The following is a 21,886-nucleotide window of genomic DNA, read 5'->3' as shown; positions in this document are numbered from 1 at the left end:
AGATTTTAATTTAGATACTCTAGATTAGGGGTCAGTAACTTCTGTAAAGGATAGAAAATAGGCTAAGCTTTGTGGGCCTAAAAGTAAAATCAAGGATATTATGTAGGTACTTATTTAACAAAAGAGTTAACAAATTTCCACAAACTTTTTAACTGACCAAATTCAAAACTTTATTTGTAGACACCAAAATTTGAAATTCATATAATTTTCACATGTCATGAAATATGGCTCTTCTTCTGATATTTTTTTAATTACTGAAAAATGTTAAAACCAAACAGTTCACAGACCCAAAAAAACAGGACACAAGCTGGATTTGGCCTGCTGGGTCAAAGTCGGCTGACCCCTGCTCAAGACGCAGAATCCAGGGATCCCTGGGTGGCTCAGTTGGTGAAGCAGCTGCCTTCGGCTCAGGTCATGATCCCGGCGTCCTGGGATCGAGTCCCACATCGGGCTCCTTGCTCGGCAGGGAGCCTGTTTCTCCCTCTGCCTCTGCCTGCCATTCTGTCTGCCTGTGCTCGCTCTCTCCCCCTCTCTCTCTCTCTGATAAATAAGTAAAATCTTAAAAAAAAAAAAAAAAGACTCAGAGACCATTATATAGTACACTGAAATCAATCAAACTATCCACCTTGCCATTTTTCCACTCATGTGTCTGGAGAATATCTAAAGTATCAAAGGTATAATTCTACTTAAATATTGGTTTCTTCCTTAACAAATCACTGTATAAAATAAAAAAGGACTATGGCTGCATGATGAGAACACAGCAAAAAGCATACAAGGGGAAGTGTTGGCAAGTGTCTATATGAAAATTAACTGTAGAAACAGAATTTGATGAGGAACTGGGAAAGGAGATCCATTCTCATGGTACCATCATTAACTGGGAAGAGAAGACCTAGAGACAAGGTAAATGTTTAAGTCACTATTTGGCAGGCATTTAAGATGAAGTTATTCTGTATCCTGAAAAACAAAAATGAAATTTCACAAAACAAAGAGAAAGCTCAAGATGACTTCTAGCTTGGCATTGAGATGTGTAACTATAACAATGTTCTCCTCTCATTGCTCTTCTTTGGAATACAGCAAAAAGGGGAAAGAAAAGGGAAGCACAACATAGCAGGCCTTTCCTGGAGCCCAGACAGACTAAACAAGAACATACTTCCTCATCACTAACAAGCCCCCGTGATATGTACTAAGCACACACTAATGGAGGTATGAGAAAGCCTGGAATACTGTTAACTGTTCCCTGTACCATAAGGAAAATTCACATTCACTGAAACCTGGGACTGCAATCTGTTTCTATGTTCACAGCAGTTTTCTGTCAATGGAGCTATAAAAATGCCATGGATCTGCAATATGCAGCCTGACCCCACAGAGCTAAGGGGCAGATTCACAGGAAATAATCCTATTCTTGGTGCCTCAGTATCATGTATTCCCAGGACCTTGCCTTGGGGGCAATTCGAGCTCTAAAATTGCCACAATAAACATAGGGCTGTGCTTTTTTATTTTATTTATTTATTTATTTATTTATTTTAGTAGTAACCTTCATTCTAGGTCTCAAATGTTCAACTTCCCTTTGACAGCCATTTTTGTGCAACTAGCATTTCTGTGCAGTGTGGTTATAAGATGAAATGATAGAGGCAGTGAAAGAAAACCCAATACAAAAAATTCCAAGTGGAACTTAAAATTGAGTCAAGAATAGGCTACACTCACTGTACTCTTATTCCTTCAAGCACTAGGCTGGATAATACATACAGCGTGCACTGATGAAGGCAACAAAGGCCATCCTTCAGAACAGGGGGTCCCTTGTGGTTAAGGAGGGCCTCGAGGTCTTTCACAGGCACAGACTGAGTCACACGGGGATCTTGTCCACAGATTCCTCAGCACCAAAAATGCAAAAATGAAGCTCTGCCTTATCTAAAAAATAAAAAAGCTACACTAGGCCAATTCTGATTAGCCTTCGGTTGGTCACAATAGCGCTGTCATGGAATCACTTAAAGTACAACACATCTCACAGTCACAACTGAACATGGTCATAAAAAAAGGCTCCGCCCCCACACAGTCCCAGGAGCCTTAATCTGGACCACTCAGAGCCTCCCCACCACGCGCGCGCGCGCACACACACTCATGATCACATCCCACGCCGATTCAGTCACACAATCGCGCACACACGCCACACAAACACACAATCACCTTCTCCACACTGGCCTGACGCTCCTGCTCCACCTGCTCATAACGCACCTGGGAAACTCCGGACCTCCCGCGGGGAGCTCCTCCCGTACCCAGACCGGGGTCACTTCAACTCACCACACGGAAAACTATGACCGTAAACCTAGAGGAAAATGAACCAGAGGATGAAGTTCACTAACTCACTAACCTGTGAGAAATGTAGTCCACTCTGGAAAAGCGCGGACGTTGACACAAACAGCCCGGGGAGCCGGTAGCTTGCACAGTTAGGCTACTAACGCGCCGCCCCGTGGACTCCTGGGAGCTCCGGCCCACGCGGGAGTGCGCAGGCGCAGACGACTGATCCTTGGCCGGGGGTGAGGTTGGTAGGTCCTAGGGGCTCTTGAGGAGGCGGGAACCTGGTGCTCGGACCGAGAGGCCAGGCTAGCTATCCGGTCCCGGAGGAAAGGCCAGGGAGGAAACAGGGAGTTCAAGCCCGGCTTGGTAATTCTGAGGAGGGAACCGGAACCGAGCCCACGGTAACCAGTCGCTCGGATCAGTGCGAGCGGGGCCTCGGGCGTGGCCCGTGGGCGTGACCCTGAGGGTGACAATCAGGTCTGACCTGAAGCGAGCTCCGCGAGGGGAGGGGTTTGTCTGTTTTGACGCGGAGGAAGCTCTATCGCTGGGAGCGGGGCCTCAAACAGCAGGCGCTGCGTGTGTGTCCCGAATTGAGGCGGCCTCTTGTGCCCAACCTGCTGCGTTTTGGGTGCCTGCTATCTGTGAGATGTTGGGACCGAATGTGTGTAAAAAGTAGACGGAGTTGTGTAGCTGCCTCGGATTTCCTCCTTATGTGTCTAAATTTAGAGTAGGTGTGAGTCCTGCTTGATACTATTGGTGACTATGAAGAAACGAAAGTGATTTTGTGACTTTGCCTGGAATTATGCAGTGTGCTGTCTGAGGTTGTAAATGACACATGGGTACTGTGAGATGGGGGTTTTCTGAAGTAAGTTTGGTTGACTGTAACTGTGCATGTGTTTGTAACCTACTGTTATTATTTGTGATGGTTTTGTGATTGAAAAACTGCATGACCACTGTCTAGTTGGGTTCTTAAGATGTAATTATCTGAGAGTGGTCATTAATCCTGCCTCCAAAATTGTACCTCAATAGCAATTTAGCAAATAGAGGTATGAGTATTGGAAAGGAAGAAGTAAGATTTCATTTCCCAGATGGTAAGATTCAATACAGGGAAACACTATGTAAACTAAAATCAATGTGTTGAAATTAATAGTGCTCCATGAATAGGAAGCAGTAAAAAACAACTTTTGTCCATAACTAGTACTTTCAACACTGATGTATGCATGAGGTTTCCTGCTTCTAGATGGAATCAATGGCAGGGTCATTAGCTTCTTCAGGCATTCTAAGACAATAAAAAAGTACTTGGTATACTTTTAATCACAAGGCCAGTCTCATTTTAATAATTAAAATAGTTTGCTAATTAAAACATTCACTGTAGCAGTCAGTACGTTAGATTTCATTTAGCATGGTATCATCCTTTCCCCAGGAAACCTACATTAAGGAATGGAAAGATCAATTTCTTTTCTAGTTCCATACCTGTACTACCAAAAAGTGTTGTTCAATAGTTAAATTAGCTATTAGTAAATTAGTAAGTTAATTTTCAATAATTATGCTTATCACTATGATACAGGTGAATCAATAAAGATTAAGTAGAGGAACTTAAAAGTTCAGATATTCTCAAGCATATAGGGATATGTAATATATGATAGGGATGCCATTTCACATTAATTGAAAAAATATGGGTTACTTATATATTTGTAGTATTGCTAAACAAGAAAACATACAAAGAAAGCTTCACGGGGGGGCACCTAGGTGGCTCAGTGGGTTAAGCCTCTGCCTTTGGCTTGGGTCATGTCATGATCCCAGGGTACTGGAATCGAGCCCCACATCTGGCTCTCTGCTCAGCGGGGAGCCTTCTTCCCCCTCTCTCTCTGCCTGCCTCTCTGCCTACTTGTGATCTCTCTGTCAAATAAACAAAATCTTTAAAAATAATAATAATAAAAAGAAAGCTTCACAAGGTAAAAACACTTTAATAGTCATAGAAGCAACTAAGAAAAATTATTTCTAATTTAAAATAAAGGGTTAGTTTACTAAATAAAAAAGATAATATCAATTAGGAAATTAAAACATGAGAAAAATAGACATACTATAAGAAGATGCCATCATAGAAAAGAAATAAAAGGAGCTTATTCTCTCATAGTAAGATGTGTAAGCTAGAACTACAGTATATATCTATTAGGCAGAGATTAAAAATTTATTATCAACCACATTCATCAGGGTATGGGGAGGTATTCTCCTGTACTGATACTAACAATGTAAATTGTTAGAAAGTCCACGAAGAACTATTTGGAAATATATGACAAACCTGTCTTCCATGGAGATGGAGCTGCAGAGGGAAAAGCACAATGTTCCCTCTCTCTCTCTCCACCAACAACAGATTGCCCAGATTCATTCTAATTCATGAAGAGACTAGGTTTCTGGTGGCAAGGGAGCAGGATTTGCCCTTTTTCTCAACTAATCACCACCCTGGATACGTGTGGGTACACAGAGTGGACAAGTGCTGCAACAGTGAAAATTGATGCAGATTTAACGGAATTATTCTGGGAGATCAAAGTCAAATATGATTTCACATACTCTTTGTATCCTCTCATCTCTGCCTTCTCAGGATTCTTCCCTTTTCCAAAAGAAAGGCTCAAAAGAGAAGGTTCATCTCTTGCAAATCTCAAAGCCATGCCTCAGGTGAGATGATGTTTCCTCTCTTTCTGAAGTAAGTTGTTTTCAGGTGATATAAACATTTGCTTCCCTATCCTTAAATTTCCAGGATGTTGGCAATTGCTTCCATGAGCAAGTGGCCTAAGCATAAAATGTGAGGAGTGCGTTTAGGGTTTTACATCCCTAAATTTTGCATCCTATGTTCCTCACCTTCTCCACCTAGTTGCAGACCTCTTCCCAGTTTTTCTTATTCCAATCAGATAAACATAAGCCTTTGCATGTGTATCTTCTAGATGTAGCCAATGTTTACGTATTGACTTGGTATATTATTCATCATCTCCTTTCTTAGTCTTCTCACAAAAGTACTGCTAGAACAGCAATGTATTATTTTGATTTAAAAGGGAATATATTTACTGAATCTATCCATCTTTAATGAATCTATCTTGTCTAGACACTGATTTGAGATCTAAGTTGTGAGGAGTCAAGGAACAGACATGGAAAAGCTTTGATCATCTCCAATAACCTAGGTTTTGCAATGATACAATGGGAGGTAGAGTTGGTAAATCACATTATTTGCTTGTGGTAAGCTGTCTTGTTGTGTGAGGTTTCCAAGAGAGAGATTTGTTTGCTCACTTGTACAGAAAACTATGATTTTGCATTCTACTTCTGTGATCCTCCTGTCCATTTTATCCAATTCATACAAACCGTGGCCAGCCAGTGAAAACCTTTCCAGTATTTCAATGCTGTTACAGATTTTTTTCTTATCTTCTTAGTTTCTTCTTATTTTTTATATGTGGGTGCAGCAGAATGAAGTGCATATGCTAGTCCATTCTTGAAACATTCTATTTTGAATCAAAGGTGGCACTTTTCCCTATTTTCATGTCTGTCAGAAAATTCCTCTTTATCTACCCATCTTCAAAATACTGATTTTCAGGTGCCTGAGTGGCTCAGTGGGTTAAAGCCTCTGCCTTCAGCTCAGGTCATGATCCCAGGGTCCTGGGATCGAGTCCCACATCAGGCTCTCTGCTTGGTGGGGAGCCTGCTTCCTCCTCTCTCTCTGCCTGCTTCTCTGCACAGTAGACTTGTGTGTCTGTCTGTCAAATAAATAAATAAAATTTTTTAAAAAATACTGATTTTCCCCAGATGCCAATTTGTTCTCTTCTCTTCACTGTCTCTTTTTCTCTATGCACAGATCCACTCTAAAGGTTATACTGATCTAATTCTAGTGACTCTCAAATACCTCTCTCCATCCTAGACTTCCATTCAGAGTGTCAGAATCATATATCCAATCCCCAAAAGTTAGGACCACCTGAGTGTCCCATAGACACTTGAAGTACATTTCCAAGGTTTACTTCATTACTTCCTTGGTCCAGCTTATTCTTTCTTCTGTTTTCCATTTCCATTTTCTAGTCTCAGCACCTCCCCACTTGCCTATACAGGTAACCCAAGAGCTATGCTTCTTTTTTGTCACTCTACAACCAATTTATGACCAATTCTTTTGCAACCCATTATCCACTAACCAGTTTTCTCCTCTCTAGACCACTAATACCACCTTAATCTAGGAAACATCTCCAACAATGGTTACTTAATTTTCTTTCCTACTTAACACACCTCAAGCCTTCTCCAGTCTTCAAGAGTATTGCCTTTGAAGTACAAATTTTATCAGATAACATAGGTGCTATTTAGCATTTCTTTATACTCCACAAAGCAGCAGAACAAGCAAAGTGGGGTGTGCATTAGAATGGAATGTACAAGACAATATATTAAAAGGGAGGAAAATACTAACAGATCATATTCAGGAGCAGATCATCAACTCTATGGATTGCCTTTAATGCTGACTGATGTCTTATAAATAAATATAAATATGTTGAGAGTGTTCTCAGTACATTTTTAAGACCACTGCTCTGTAGGAAAATTCTAGTATTATTCCATAAACATGCCCAACTGCCCACCATGATATATGTTTTTCTTCTTAGAGCACAAAGACTCTTTCCTAACATACTGTGCCTTTTGGTGTTTCCTCAATTTACTGATTTTCTTCTCCCCATGAATTTTAAAAGCTGATACACTGTACAAAACAAATTCATTGTGAGGACAAAATTTTGATGTCCTCAGTGAAGCCTTGGAATACAAAATGAAATTTTTCTTCACTTCATAGCATTTCCCTTGTACATATTTCTGTCATTCATCTGTAATACCTGTTGAGTGTATGTATTTATATGTATGCCTCTCATGTAACCAGTAACTTTTCATGAGCAAGGCCAGAGTTTTATTCATTTTGGTCCACTAGGCAACCAGTCACATTTAAGGCAAATAGTATGATCTTATATATTTTTAGCATGAGATAATAAGTAAATATTATCAGGGAGAAATTTCTACAGTAGAAAACACAAAATAAGAAAACTAGTCTGACCACTGAACATGGTCTCCAATATCTAGTTCTCACTAGTTCCAATCACTTTAGGATGAACTAGAGTATGCCCTTACAGGGATCAGTGTCATTCAGGGATGTGACTGTGGACTTCACCCAGGAGGAATGGCAGCAACTGGATCCTGCACAGAAGGCCCTCTACAGGGATGTCATGTTGGAAAACTACTGCCATCTCATCTCTGTTGGTAAGGAAAATTCCTTGAATCTTTCAACATCATACATCTCTTTTCAAGAATTTCTAAAGCATATGGAACTTTGGATTTCAGAGATCAGAGGTGATGACTCCCTTTTTGTTAGCAGACAGTGTGATTAGGTCCTCACTTGCCTAGTGCAAGGTATTAACTTGGTAAGATGTTAATGCATACCTTGTCTGTCACCTTAGAGCTATATCTTTCTCTTCCTTCAAAAGTTTTGAAGCCCAAGCAGCTTATACCAAGTCTCATTTTTAACTACCAGGGTTTCACATGACTAAGCCCGAGATGATCCGCAAGTTGGAACAAGGAGAAGAACCATGGACAGCGGAGAGAAATTTTCCAAGTCAGAGCTACCTTGGTGAGTCTGTACAGAGCAAATCCAGTGGACTCAGGTAGTTGACACATTCAAATGTTTTGCGGGATCTATTTTTTAATTGTGGTAAAATAAACATAACATAAAACTTACTATCTTAAGCATTTTTAAGCATATAGTTCAGTGGCATTAAGCACATTTACATTGTACAACTATCACCATCATCCATCTCCTGAACTCTTTTCATGTTGCAGGACTAGAACTGTACTCATTCAAAAATAACTCCCCATTACCTTCTCCCCCTAGCCTCTGGCAACTACCATTCTACTTTCTGTTTCTATGAATTTATCTGCCTAGGTACTTCATAAATGTGGAGTCATGGGGTATTTGTCTTTTTTTGTGATTAGTTTTTTTTCATTTAACATAATGTCTTCAAGGTCTACCCATATTGTAGTATATCAGAATTTCCTTCCTTTTTAAGGCTGAGAAATATTCCAGCTGCATGTATATATCATATGTTGCTCATGCTTCTACCTTTTGGCTACTATGAATAATGCTGTTATGAACATGAGCATACAAATATCTACTTGAGTCTTTGCTTTCAGCTTTTTTGGTATATACCCAGAATGTATATACATGCTGGAACGTATGTAATTCTATGTTTACTGTTTTGAGGAACTACCATACTGTTTTCCACAATAGCTACACCATTTTACATTTCCAAGGGTTTCGGTTTCTCCAAACCCTCACCAACAACCGTTACTTTTTATTTGGGGTTTTAAAATTATTTTTATTTTTATTTTTTTAAGATTTTATTTATTTATTTATTTATTTGACAGAGAGAAATCACAAGTAGGCAGAGAGGCAGGCAGAGAGAGAGAGGAGGAAGCAGGCTTTCTGCCAAGTAGAGAGCCCGATGTGGGACTCAATCTCAGGATCATGACCTGAGCCAAAGGCAGAGGATTAAACCACTGAGCCACCCAAGCGCCCATTATTTTGGGTCTTTAAATATCTATTTATTTATTTATTTATTTGGTTATTTATTTATTTATTTGACAGACAGAGATCACAAGTAGGCAGAACAGAGGCAGAGAGAGAGGAGGAAGCAGGTTCCCCACTGAGGAGAAAGCTCGTTGAGGGGCTCGATCCCAGGTCCCTGGGACCGTGACCCAAGCTGAAGGCAGAGGCTTTAAACCACTAAGCCACCCAGGCGCCCCAATTTTGGGTGATTTTATTTAATTTATTTTTTTAAAGATTTTATTTATTTATTTGACAGACGGAGATCACAAGTAGACAGAGAGGCAGGCAGAGAGAGAGGAAGGGAAGCAGGCTCGGCGCTGAGCAGAGAGCCTGATGCGGTGCTCAATCCCAGGACTCTGGGATCGTGACCTGAGCCGAAGGCACAGGCTTTAACCCACTGAGCCACCCAGGTGCCCCTGTATGTGGAGATCTTAAGTGTGAAGTCCTTTGAGTTCTGACAGAAGCATAAACCCATGTATGTCATACCCAATATAAAGAACATTTCCATTAACCCATTAAGTTCCTTCAGGCCTCTTCCAAGTCAGTCCCTTCCACTAGGACAATCACACTTGTGATTTCTACCAGCATAGATTAGTTTTGTCTATCCATACCTTTCTCATATCTATTTTCTTTAATTCAGCTTAATGTGTGAGATATATATACATGTTTTTGCAGTAGTTTAAGTAGTTTCTTTTAATTATAGAATAGTATTCAGTTGTATGAATATACCAGTTTGTTTATACATCTCCAGTTCATAGACACTTGAAATGTTCCAGTTTGGAGCCATTATTAATAAAGCTATTGTGAACATTCTTTTTTTAAAAAATATTATTTATTTATTTATTTGAGAGAGAGAGAGCATGAGAGGGGAGAAGGTCAGAAGCAGACTCCCCATGGAGCTGGGAGCCGATGTGGGACTCGATCCCGGGACTCCGGGATCATGACCTGAGCCGAAGGCAGTCGCTTAACCAACTGAGCCACCCAGGCGCCCCTATTGTGAACATTCTTGTAAACATCTTTTTGTGAACAAACGTTTTTATTTCTTCTCAGTAAACACCTAGCAGGTGGTATCACTCATTCATTAAGAAGGTGTATATTTCTCTTTTTTAGAAACTGTCAGCTTTTAAAAGTTACTGTATCGGGGCGCCTAGGTGGCTCAGTGGGTTAAGCCGCTGCCTTCGGCTCAGGTCATGATCTCAGGGTCCTGGGATCGAGTCCCGCATCGGGCTCTCTGCTCAGCAGGGAGCCTGCTTCCCTCTCTCTCTCTGCCTGCCTCTCCATCTACTTGTGATTTCGGTCTGTCAAATAAATAAATAAAATCTTAAAAAAAAAAAATAAAAGTTACTGTACCATTTTCAACTTTTACCAGAAATGTGTAAGAAGTTAAAACAAAATTTTTTTATCATTTTAAAACAATATACTTATTACATGTTGACTTAAAATCATATTTTTACAAAAAATAACTATCTCCCAAAAGAAAAACAATAGTGACAAAAGTGGAATTGTTACATAATTGAAATTTATTTAATAAATAGCCGACTTTCACATATGATTCTGTATTCAATTTGTTGCAAAAAGTTGTTTGAATTGAAATATATGAAGAAAGCCTCCTTCAAGCATCATATGTAGGTTGAATGAGAAATATATATATATTTTTTAAAGATTTTATTTATTTGTCAGAGAGTGAAAGAGAAAAATAGAGAGTGAGCACAAGCAGTGGGAGTGGCAGGCAGAAGGAGAAGCAGGCTCCCTGCTGAGCAAGGAGCCCAACGGAATTCGGGACTCAGTTCCAGAACCCTGGGATCATGACCTGAGCCGAAGGGAGATGCTTAACCAACTGAGCAACCCAGGCATCCCTGAATGAGACATATTTAAGAGCCTCTTTAGATTGTCATAGATATTCTTCATTAATACTACACCAAATGTAACAATTGGTAGTTCCTGAACAGCTAGTTGCAATATAGAACCTGAAATCATAACAATGAACTTTTGTACACTGTTAAATAAAATCCAGTGGTCTACTTAAATGGGTATTTTACCCATGCATTTTTGGTAATATTATGTATTAATCATTTGGAAAGTAACAGTTCAGTGATATCTAAGATCTTCCAAATTTTAACGTATTTCTATATACAATGTTAATTTTTAAAAATACCAGAGGCCACATTTGTTAATATCATCAGAAATATCATCAGAAATGTCTAAGAATTGGGAATCTGACAAGCTCACAGTAGCAAATAAAAGCTTTCCAACAAAATGACCTTTATTTGAAAGCGTGGGTTTTATCATTGGTTACAAATATTAGCATATGTTTTCCTTGAATTATCATGCTCACATTGTTCAAGAAAATATCTACAGAGGGACGCCCGGGTGGCTCAGTCAGTTAAGTGTCTGCCTTTAGCTTAGGTCATGATATCAGGGTCCTGCATCGGGCTCCTTGCTCAGTGGGGAGCCTGCTTCTTCCTCTGTCTGCTGTTCCCCCAGTTTGTGCTTGCTGACAAATAAACAACATCTTTAAAAAAATTGTCTAGAGGCTCCTGGGTGGCTCAGTGGGTTTAAGCCTCTGCCTTCAGCTCAGGGTCCTGAGATCGAGCTCCGCATCGGGCTCTCTGCTCAGCGGGGAGCCTGCTTCCCCCCTCCCCGCCTGCTTCTCTGCCTGCTTGTGATCTCTATCTCTGTCAAATAAATAAATGACATCTTAAGAAAAATATCTACTAGATACCCATGTCTGAATAATAATCAGTTGTACTCTCAAATAAATGCTCTTTCATAAGAAGTAGATACAGATATTCCCTGCTTTTTGAAAGTTCATGTTATGCCACTTTGGTTTTCGTAAAGATCTCCATTTGTACCTGTCTTCACTAACCAAAAAAATCTGAAGAGGATTCTTTGCTTTTATAAAACAAGGTGAAAAGCAAAAAAGCACTTTGTTTGTTTTGCTGAGAGCTGTAGAGGTCCAGCCAAGCTCCTCCCCCAGAACTACACTCAGCATCTCATCAGCATCATGCTACCATACCTTTGAGCATCTGTGCTTTGTCTCAATTTATTCTGCATATTGATTAGCAAGATGTGTCAGAAGAGCTGAGGAAAGGTTATTTTTTTGGATCTGGGAATGCTCAAAAAATTTTCTGTGTAAATTAATGGTAATTGCTTCTTCACTTTATGCCATTTCAGCTTATGAAAAGTTTCACAGGAACATTCTGTTCTTGGATGCAGCAGGAGGGGAAGAGGGCCCTGTATTCAGTTCTCAACTCAAATTATTACACCAGCACTTCTCTTCACAAAATATATTGTACTCTGGTATGCAACAGAAGTGCTTCATGCATGCACGTCTTTAATCATCACACAGAATATTGAAAATATGTGTACTCAAGGATGGAGAGCTAATAAAATTAATGATTTTTTCCTGCTCTATCAAAAATAGACTTACATGACACCTTTTTTCTTATGGAATAGAAATGTAGTGATTACTATTATAGATTGGTGCCAGTGTTTTCATTTCTGCTGATGTGCCAGCATTTTACCTGCTGTATTAATCGTATTTTTTATCTTTTATATTTTATGATGTTTTGACAACTTTGGAGGACCTTGCTGGCTGGGAAGAGATTGCCCCTCCCAGAGCTAGCTAATCTGTAGAGAGAGTAGACAGTCTGTTGGTAAGCCCGCCTTTCATACAAAAACCAACCAATTCCAAGTCCATACCCTCAGCTACCTCCTTTACATAACTGTCACACACCAAGGCAACATTTTCTGGCCCCTAAATCACCTGGGGCCAGTACCTTACACAACTATAGACCACCCCTGTAAAACCCATAGCTTCCAATACTGTTCAAAAATGCCAATCTTAGGTACCAGGTGGTGGGTATTATAGAGGGCACGGCTTGCATGGAGCACTGGGTGTGGTGAAAAAATAATGAATACTGTTTTTCTGAAAATAAATAAATTGGAAAAAAAAAAGAATAACAAAAATGCCAATCTTAAACTGTTTCCCCTATCCTGCTTTGCCTTTCCCATGCAAGCAAGTCCCAAAAAAGGCTTTGGCTAGGCTTTCCACTCTCTCCTTTCTGCCTCCTGACCAAGCCTGCTGCTCCTATGTGTGACCCTACAAAGCATGATATGTCGCCTCCTCTCAGGAAATGTAGTGAAAATCTTCTAATGACATTAGCCTATGTCATAAACCTTCATAAAATAAAACTCTGTAAGTACTAATGAGACACCCAGCTTAAAAAGACAAATAGAGTTTTGTTATTAACAAAAAGAGTTTTTTTGATCAAAACAAATTTTTGATTTTGTGGAATGCCTCTCCCCTTCGCTGCCTCTCACTAAGGATCTCATGTACTAAGGTCCATGAATCACATTTTGGGATTTAGGTTTAGGTCTTTCTTCTTGATTTTCATGTCTTTAACATTTCAGTTCTTTCTCTTTTTTCTTTCATTTAATCTCCTATTTATTAGGTATTCATAAATCTATTAAAAAAAAACAGAGAAAACGTTGTCTAATATTTCTTCCTCTTTTCATTTTCTTTCCTTCCTTTCCCTGTGCAATGTCTTAACTGTTTCTTGCAGTCAGGCTCACATCCTATTTTCACCATGACACCTGCCATCAGATTTCAAAATTCATATACTGTGGACCTAAGATAATTTTAGTATCACTTTTTTCCAATATATTCACTTCCAATAAGTTTCTGTGTTCCATGGCATAGTGCTCAGATACCTGATGCCTTCCCACCTTGATTTGGGTAAAAAACACTAACTCATTTTAATCCTATTTCCCCAAGTGCCTTTTCACATCTTCATTGCTTTTCCTCCCTCCTTCTTTATTGCCTAGGAAATTAAATACTTACTGAATAAGTTGATTTTATTTCAGTGGTCTCTCATTGGTATCCTTAAAGGCTCTTTCTTCATCTTTAATCCTTGCCTTTATGAAAGTCCTATGAGTTGGGGGACCTGGGTGGTACAGTCAATTAAGCATCCGACTCTCAGTTTCCACTCTGGTCACTCAGGTTTTGGTCTCCAGTTGTGGGGTCAAGCCTTGTATTATTAGGCTCTGCACTCAGTGCAGTCTGCTTGGGATTCTCTCACCTTCTCCCCCTGCATATCCCCCTGACCACTTCCACGTCTGTGCATTCTCTCTCTCTTAGAAAAAGTCCTGCAAACTATAATAATCTGATCCATTCTCAAGTGTGGTTTTCTTGTTTTGTGTGAATGCCTTTCAAATATGCTTTTTCAGCCCTCTTCTCCCATTTGAACTCTAGTGTATATTTTGATCTGCCTACAGCAATACAACAATCGGTTGTGTCATCCTTTCGATTATTGATTTATCAGAAATAATAGTCATTGTCTTTATCTTATCCTTATTTCTTTCTATTTCCTTTTCTCCCCATAGTCAGCCCCTTCTAGTATCAGGTTGCTTCCATCATCTTTGCTATACTTTTTTTTTGAAGATTTTATTTATTTATTTGACACTGAGAAAGATCACAAGTAGGCAGAGAGGCAGGCAGAGAGAGAGGAGGAAGTAGGCTCCCTGCTGAGCAGAGAGCCTGATGTGGGGCTTGATCCCAGGACCCTGGGATCCTGACCCAAGCCAAAGGCAGAGGCTTTAACCAACTGAGCCACCCAGGTGCCCTCATCTTTGCTACACTTAATGATCTCTCCACAATTTGTGTTATTTCACTCTGAAATATCTTTACATCTACTCTCATATTCTCATTTGCTACCGACCTCTTCCAAAAGGAGAGCATATTATTTCAGTAACTGCTGTAATTACTATTTGGATTTGCCATGGTTTTTACCTAGTTATTCCATTTATACTATCAATATACCAAAAGATATCACTTATTATATAAAATTTAAGTTCCTTCTGACAGAAAAATTTCCCATCTGATCATTTCCAAATTTATTTCTCTCTGTGACTGAGAATTCTATTCACCTCTCTTTGTTCTAGTCTCCCAGGTGTATTCCATACAATTGGTTTTATTCGTCACAACTGGACCTTTCACTGTGTGATAGGTGCTACATACTCATGTAGACACTTGCAAAGTTAGCCAACTACAACTTAGAGGGTACAGTAGTATACACAAGACTACCCTCACTTCTGACACCAACTGTAAGTTCAGGAGTCCCCAAGCCTAGCACAAATATCAACACTGTGCTATAAGGACTCAGGGAACTTGCTGAAAGCTGTAATAGTTATGGTTTATAACGGGAGAAAAAATATGGATTAGAATCAGCTAAACACAAAGTGCAGAGATCAGGAAGATACCAAACATGAAGCTTCTAGTAGACCTCTCTCTATGGAATCATGGAGAGCATTACCTTGCTGGTGTGACAGTACCTACAGAACATTGCCAGGGAAGCATCCCCTGAGCCCATTGTCCAGAGTTTATATTGGGGCTCCATGACTAGGCATGATTAACTGTACATGTAGCCAATCTCAGTTTCTAGCCCCTTGAGAGGTTCAGGCTGATACTGTGTGACCCGAAGCACCCACCCTAAACCACACTGTTGGTGTGGGTCAAAGACCTCCCTAAATTACATTGTGATTTTCTGGCTGGCCAAAAACTCCCAGGCAAACAAATATCTATTCCAAGGGCTTAGTGATTACTTCCCAGAAGCCAAAGGCAAATGTCAGATGTCTCTTTGCGCAAGGTTATTTTCTTCACTATACAATACTACATATCATTTAGTTAAAAGATCAAGTTTTGCTTCCTCCGTGAAATGTTCCTGGACTACTCCAGGCCACGTCAATTCCTTTTTTGCTGCATTCATATTCTACTCATATCTGAAAATTATGAATAGGTGCATCCTCTGTTATGATCAAACTTCTTTCCCCATCCAGTTAACATTTCCCCCAAATAAGGTTCTCTCTTTTACTTTTTCTTACTGTAGTAATAGAGACTATTCAGTAGTTACCTCTCTCTTGTTTTTAAGATTTTATTTATTTATTTGACAGAGAGAGAGATACCGAGAGAGGAAACATAAGCAGGAGGAGTGGGAGAGGGAGAAACAGGCTTCCCACTGAGCAGGGAGCCTGAGGTAGGGCTCGATCCCAGGACCCTGGGATCATGAGCTGGGCTGACGGCAGACGCTTAATGACTGAGCCACCCAAGCGCCCCAGTTACCTCTCTTGATACTATGCAAGGAAAACATCTTTCTCATCCATTCAGAAATCATTTAATGATAAGTTCTTTTAAATATACATGCTAAGATCACATTCCTTTATCTCAGATAAACAGGTGTTAATGTATACTCAGAAGATAGTCAATAAAATATTGACATCCAAGAGCTTAACTTTTAGTTGGGAAGGCAATATTATCAAATAAGCATTCTACATATAATATTCATACTAAAATAGCAGATTGTTGAAAGAGTTCTTGAAATGGATGGTCCAGGCTATAATTATAATCTAATTTCAGATAAATTGTACATTAAAGGATGCAATTAATATATGAAGGCTTTTGGATAAATCAATAGTAGAATGTCTCTGAAGGTGTTTGTGGGTCTTAGAAAGATGATGTAACTCTAGTTACTAATACAGATTAGTTTTAGTGTGTTCTAGAACTGCATGTAAGTGGAATTGTATAATATATACTCTTGCATAAAGCTTTCACTCTGAAAAATGAGATTCATCTCTTTCCACTGTGTATCAGATTTTTTTTATTGGTGAGTAGTATTGTATTGTATATATACATGGCACAGTATTACCATTTACCTTTTGATGAATACTTGGGCAGTTACCAGTTAAGGGCTATTGTAAATAAGACACAAGTCAATGGTACTTGTGTCTTATTTACAATATATATGGATTCATCAATCCGTATTTAAAATTACCCTACTAGACATGGGTGGTGGTAAGGTAACAATAATCAGATATAGCCAAAAATTATAAGAAAAATAAGAGAGTTTTAAAAAAAGAAAGAAAAATAACAATCAATTAGTGCTATAAGCACATGGTTGCGGAATCTAGGCCTTCACATCCCCCATAGGGAATAATGGAGTTAAGTTATGTTACTGCATTGGGAGGAAAACGTAAACCCATCATTCCTGAAAATTGAAAGAGTAATTCAGCAAATAAAAGGAGGAAAAGTTAGAATTGATGGTCAGGAGAATTTAGTTACTGACCATTTCTGGAAGAAAAAATTGATGGTACCAGCAGTCAGAATACAACAATGATTATATTCATGTTTTAAGTATACTTTGTTCTCTGGTTTATTTTACAATTCCTAATGGAAAGAGGTTTCTCAAAGTCTTCCCTTTCAGGAGAATTTAAGTTGTGTGGAAAGTTAGGGCCTAGGCTATAAACAGTGTTTCTCTCAACACTAGGAAATGAGTGCTTGAGAAAGTTCATTTGCCATGGATGGGATACATGCAAGTGAGGAAGAAACAAGTGAAAGTATTTTATAACACATATTTAGGCATGAGGGAATAATATTTAGGCTTTCATTTCTACCTGAACATTTTCCTTGCTTACTGGTTAGTACCCTTAATAAGCTCACTCCCTTATTTCTGAATCTGCCCATTCCAAGAACAATCCCACTTTCATCATCCTTTGTCTTCTGTTTACTTGTCCTCGTGTTTATTATACCTGCTCAAGGTAGCTTATATTAACAATATGCCAAAGGTATGGTATGAGTGTTCTTTTCTTGTGCCATTTTTTTCCTCATTTTAACTGTGTATCAGACTTTGTGTTTATATCATAAGAATTTTCCCTACCAAGAGGGAATTTATTTTGGCCTTTGTGTAGATCACGATAGTGAGGCAGACAGTTGCACAATGGGTTGTTTGTATATACATCCGATCCATAATATTTATGTGAAAACTTACAGTGTTGTTATTCTCTTCTAGAAGAAGATGGAAAAGCTGAAGATGCTTTAGTGAAGTTCAAAGAATACCAAGACAGGCACTCTCGATCAGTCATATTCATCAACCACAAAAGATTAATTAAGGAAAGAAGTAATATTTTTGGGAAAACGTTTCCTGTAGGCAAGAACCGTGTTATGTCAAAAACAATACTACGTGAATATAAGCCTGATGGAAAGGTTTTAAAAAATATTTCAGAATTAGTCAGTAGAAATATAAGCCCTGTAAGAGAGAAGTTTGCTGAGAGTAATGGATGGGAGAAATCATTCCTCAATACTAAAAATGAGAAAATTCATACTACAATGAATCTCTGTAAACAAACAGAAAGGAGTCTGAGTGGTAAGCAAGAGCTTATTCAACATCAGAAGACTCAAACTCCTGAGCAATCATTAGATCATAATGAATGTGAAAAATCCTTCCTTATGAAAGGAATGTTATTTACACATACTAGAACTCACAGAGGAGAAAAACCCTATGAATACAATAAAGATGGAATAGCCTTAATCGAAAAGTCAAATCTCAATGCCCATTCACAAACTCTTATTGAAAAGAAAACCCATGGATACAGCAAATACGGTAAGTTCCTCTGCAGGAAGTCTATTTTTATCATGCATCAGAGATCTCAAACAGAAGAGAAACCCTTTCAGTGTCCTTATTGTGGAAATAGCTTTAGAAGGAAGTCATATCTCATTGAACATCAACGAATTCACACAGGTGAGAAACCTTATGTCTGCAATCAATGTGGAAAAGCTTTCCGTCAAAAGACAGCCCTCACTCTTCATGAGAAAACACATATAGAAGGGAAGCCCTACATTTGTATGGATTGTGGGAAGTCCTTCCGCCAGAAGGCAACTCTCACTAGACATCACAAAACACATACAGGGGAGAAAGCCTATGAATGTACTCAATGTGGAAGTGCTTTTAGAAAGAAGTCATACCTCATTGATCATCAGAGAACTCACACAGGAGAGAAACCATATCAATGTAATGAATGTGGGAAGGCATTTATCCAGAAGACAACCCTCACTGTACATCAGAGAACTCACACAGGAGAGAAACCCTATATATGCAGTGAATGTGGAAAGTCCTTCTGCCAAAAGACAACCCTCACTCTCCATCAAAGAATTCATACTGGGGAAAAACCCTATATTTGTAATGAATGTGGGAAGTCCTTCCGCCAGAAGGCAATCCTCACTGTTCATCAGAGAATACATACAGGAGAGAAATCCAATGGATGTCCTCAGTGTGGGAAAGCCTTTAGTAGGAAATCAAACCTCATTCGCCACCAGAAGACTCACACAGGAGAGAAACCATATGAATGTAAAGAATGTGGGAAGTTCTTCAGTTGTAAGTCAAACCTCATTGTACATCAAAAAACCCACAAGGTAGAAACCATGGGAATTCAGTAAAGGACATGTCTTTTTTGGTAAAAAACTTTTGAAGTCCTAGTAAACACTGTACATGATGTAGCTTGCAAATATAATATTCAACAGTTTAAGGTACTATTCCACAAATTTACCTACTGTTTGTGAACCTATATAACACACAAAGAATGACTAGACAAATGACAGTAGTCATTTAAAATACAACCCTAAATTTTTTATTATTAGATTCAGCAGGCATAAACTTCCTCTGTCAAGTTTCTACAAACATTTAAAATCGCTTGTTTTCAATTTCATTACATACCTTGTTGTGACCCAGTAATAAGCAACTGACCAGTGGTCCATGGACCACACTGTGAGTGGAAGTGTTTTTAAAAGAAAGGAAGTATGAATGTTCATAAGAGTGGTTTAAAAGAAAGGAAGTATGTATTTCTCATTGCAGATATGAAATAAAAATTAGTTGTTACCTCCTCAAAATTTACCACAGTTCTGACTTATAACAGAAATTAGGTTTTGCATATTATGAACCTTTATATAAATTGGATTATACATCATGTATTCTTTTATATATGGCTTGTTTCAGTCATCATTATGTTTGTAAAACCCATCATTAGTGCATGCAGCAGAAGTTCATTTATTTCTATTCTATATTGAATTCCATCATGATTAAATTACAGTTTATCCAATCTACTGTTGATGGACTTTTTCATTGTTTACAGCTTAGGTTCATAATAAATAATGCTTCTGTGAACATACTTATCATTTGGTGTACATGCATTCACTTCTCTTGTGTATACACTAGGAATGAAATTGCTGGAGCATATGTATGTTTGGTCAGCTTTGGTAGATACTACCAAACAACTCAGAACTTTCATAGCATGATATAATTCACTCTGAAGGAAAACAACTGAATATTAGTGATATGGTGATGGTTCCAACCAGACAGTTCATGCTAAAGGGAAACTCTATAAATATGAAAACTGAGAATCCAATTATAATGTATGCACAAAGGCTTTTAGCCACAGCCCAAACTGTAATACAATACCAAACAAATGTAATTAATGTGAGGTTGTCTCTAGCCACAAAACTGCCATATTTGGAATCCAAAAGTCATATTAAGGAAAGGAAGGCTCCTAGCATGCTTCCTTGCATTAGAGAGTTCTAACTGGAGAAAAAACCTCCAAGTATAGTAAAGTAACAGGGGGTAATAGCATTTGCCTATGGCCTATATCTTCCTGGATGTATAAAAATGATGAATATGGAAAAGCTTATGGTCATAGTTCAAATCATACACAACACCATAGAATTCACATTGGATCGGAACTCTTTAAATGAAATTATCATAAGGGGTGCCTGGGTGGCTCAGTCAGTTGAGCTTAGGCCATGGTCTCAGGGTCGTGAGATCAAGCCCCACATCAGGGTCATCCTCAGAAGCCTGCTTGGAATTTCTCTCTCCCTCTCCCTCAAACCTTCCCCACAACCCCCAATACACGTGCTCTCTTAAAAAAAAAAATTGATCATAAGAATGACTTTAGCCATAGCTCATTCCTTATACAACATCAAAAAAATTATGCTAAAGAAAGGGAAGTTTTAAAAAGGGAATGGATGTAGCTTGGAACTCTAACTTGGGGAAAGCTTCTTCTAGGAAGAAGTCTGACCATACTGATATAATGCTAGAGTCTACATGTAGGTACCTGGGTAATAGCACCAGCTAAGCTCCCAGCCATCATCCAGTACCATCTGTCAACTAAATGAATGAGGCAAGTGGGTCACCTAATCAAGTCTTCAGATGACTGTAGCCCTTTCTAACACCCAACTGGAACCATCTGAAAGACCCCAAGCAAGAAGTGCTCAGCTAAAGCCTTCTCAGACTCCTGAACCACTAAATGGTTACATTTTAAAAATTAAATTGGATTGATTAAAAGAAATGGAAAATAATCTCTGAGTATCTATATTATAAAATAATGGTATGATTTGGATTCAGAGTCAATGAGAAAGTGTGGTGACTACTAGGAGATACTTGACATGAAAAGAAAAATGATCCTAAAACACAGTTGAAGATCGGATGTAGTTTTTGTTTGCAATTACATACATAAAGAACAACTCAATGAAGGGTTCATATGCTAATTTCTTTCTCATTTTTTGGTAGTAAATTATATTTATCAACTTGGTTAGCTTAGCTATGAAAATGCATTCTTCACAATTTTACAAAAACCAAAAACAGCCCCAAAAGACCTACTGGATAATGTAGAGGGAAACAAGCCTATTTTTGAAAGATCCTATGCAGGGTCGTTTCCCTTATGTTCCATGAACTAAGGTGCAGAGAAAAATCAAGATCCGGAGATAAGGGAGTGCCTACGTGGCTCTCAGTTGGTTAGGTGTGTCTGCCTTTGACTCAGGTCATGATCCCAGAGTCCTGGGATCAAGCCCCACATGTGGGTGGGGAGGGTCCTTGCTCAGCAGGGAGCCTGCTTCTCCCTCTTACTCTCCCTCTCCCTACTCCTCTCCCTGCTCATGCTCTCTGTCAAATAAATAAAATCCTTCTAAAGAAGAAAGGGAGATAAGTACAGCCATGTCCTTATAGAAGATACTTTGAATGCTTTGAAGAAAGTGTAAATGAATTTTTGCTAACAGTTGTTCACATATAAGCTGCTTCTTAGAAAAAGCAGGCCCAATATTTTATGTTTTGATGTGTTTGGGCTATGGATTGGGCTGTATTCCATACTCCTGTATGAAGGTCTCTT

The 21,886-nt window shown here is 38.9% G+C and overlaps 1 protein-coding gene and 1 long non-coding RNA gene across 8 annotated transcripts; one reads left to right on the top strand and one right to left on the bottom strand.

The window, feature by feature from the left end:
• Nucleotides 1-513: 513 nt before the first annotated feature.
• Nucleotides 514-2,482, bottom strand: LOC122911619. Its single transcript, XR_006385494.1, has 3 exons — nt 2,369-2,482; nt 1,747-1,908; nt 514-889 (listed from the first exon to the last, which is right to left on the bottom strand). It is a non-coding gene; the product is annotated as an uncharacterized LOC122911619 (long non-coding RNA).
• A 12-nt stretch (nt 2,483-2,494) lies between these two features.
• Nucleotides 2,495-19,911, top strand: ZNF382 (zinc finger protein 382). Of its 7 annotated transcripts, none has more exons than XM_044256500.1 (5): nt 2,495-2,539; nt 4,898-4,971; nt 7,409-7,560; nt 7,832-7,927; nt 17,746-19,911. In XM_044256500.1, exons 3-5 carry the CDS (start codon nt 7,422-7,424, stop codon nt 19,167-19,169), a joined length of 1,659 nt encoding a protein of 552 aa, XP_044112435.1. In that variant the 5' UTR covers nt 2,495-2,539; nt 4,898-4,971; nt 7,409-7,421; the 3' UTR covers nt 19,170-19,911. The 7 variants fall into 7 exon arrangements, with proteins under 7 accessions (XP_044112435.1, XP_044112438.1, XP_044112434.1 ...); XM_044256503.1 differs by having other exon boundaries at nt 2,509-2,543; nt 17,749-19,911; XM_044256499.1 differs by having other exon boundaries at nt 2,510-2,543.
• The last annotated feature ends 1,975 nt before the right edge of the window (nt 19,912-21,886 follow it).

Source organism: Neovison vison, chromosome 7, assembly GCF_020171115.1.
Source record: "Neovison vison isolate M4711 chromosome 7, ASM_NN_V1, whole genome shotgun sequence".
Taxonomy (NCBI): Eukaryota; Metazoa; Chordata; class Mammalia; order Carnivora; family Mustelidae; genus Neogale; species Neogale vison.
This window is presented reverse-complemented; position numbering and strand designations above follow the sequence as displayed.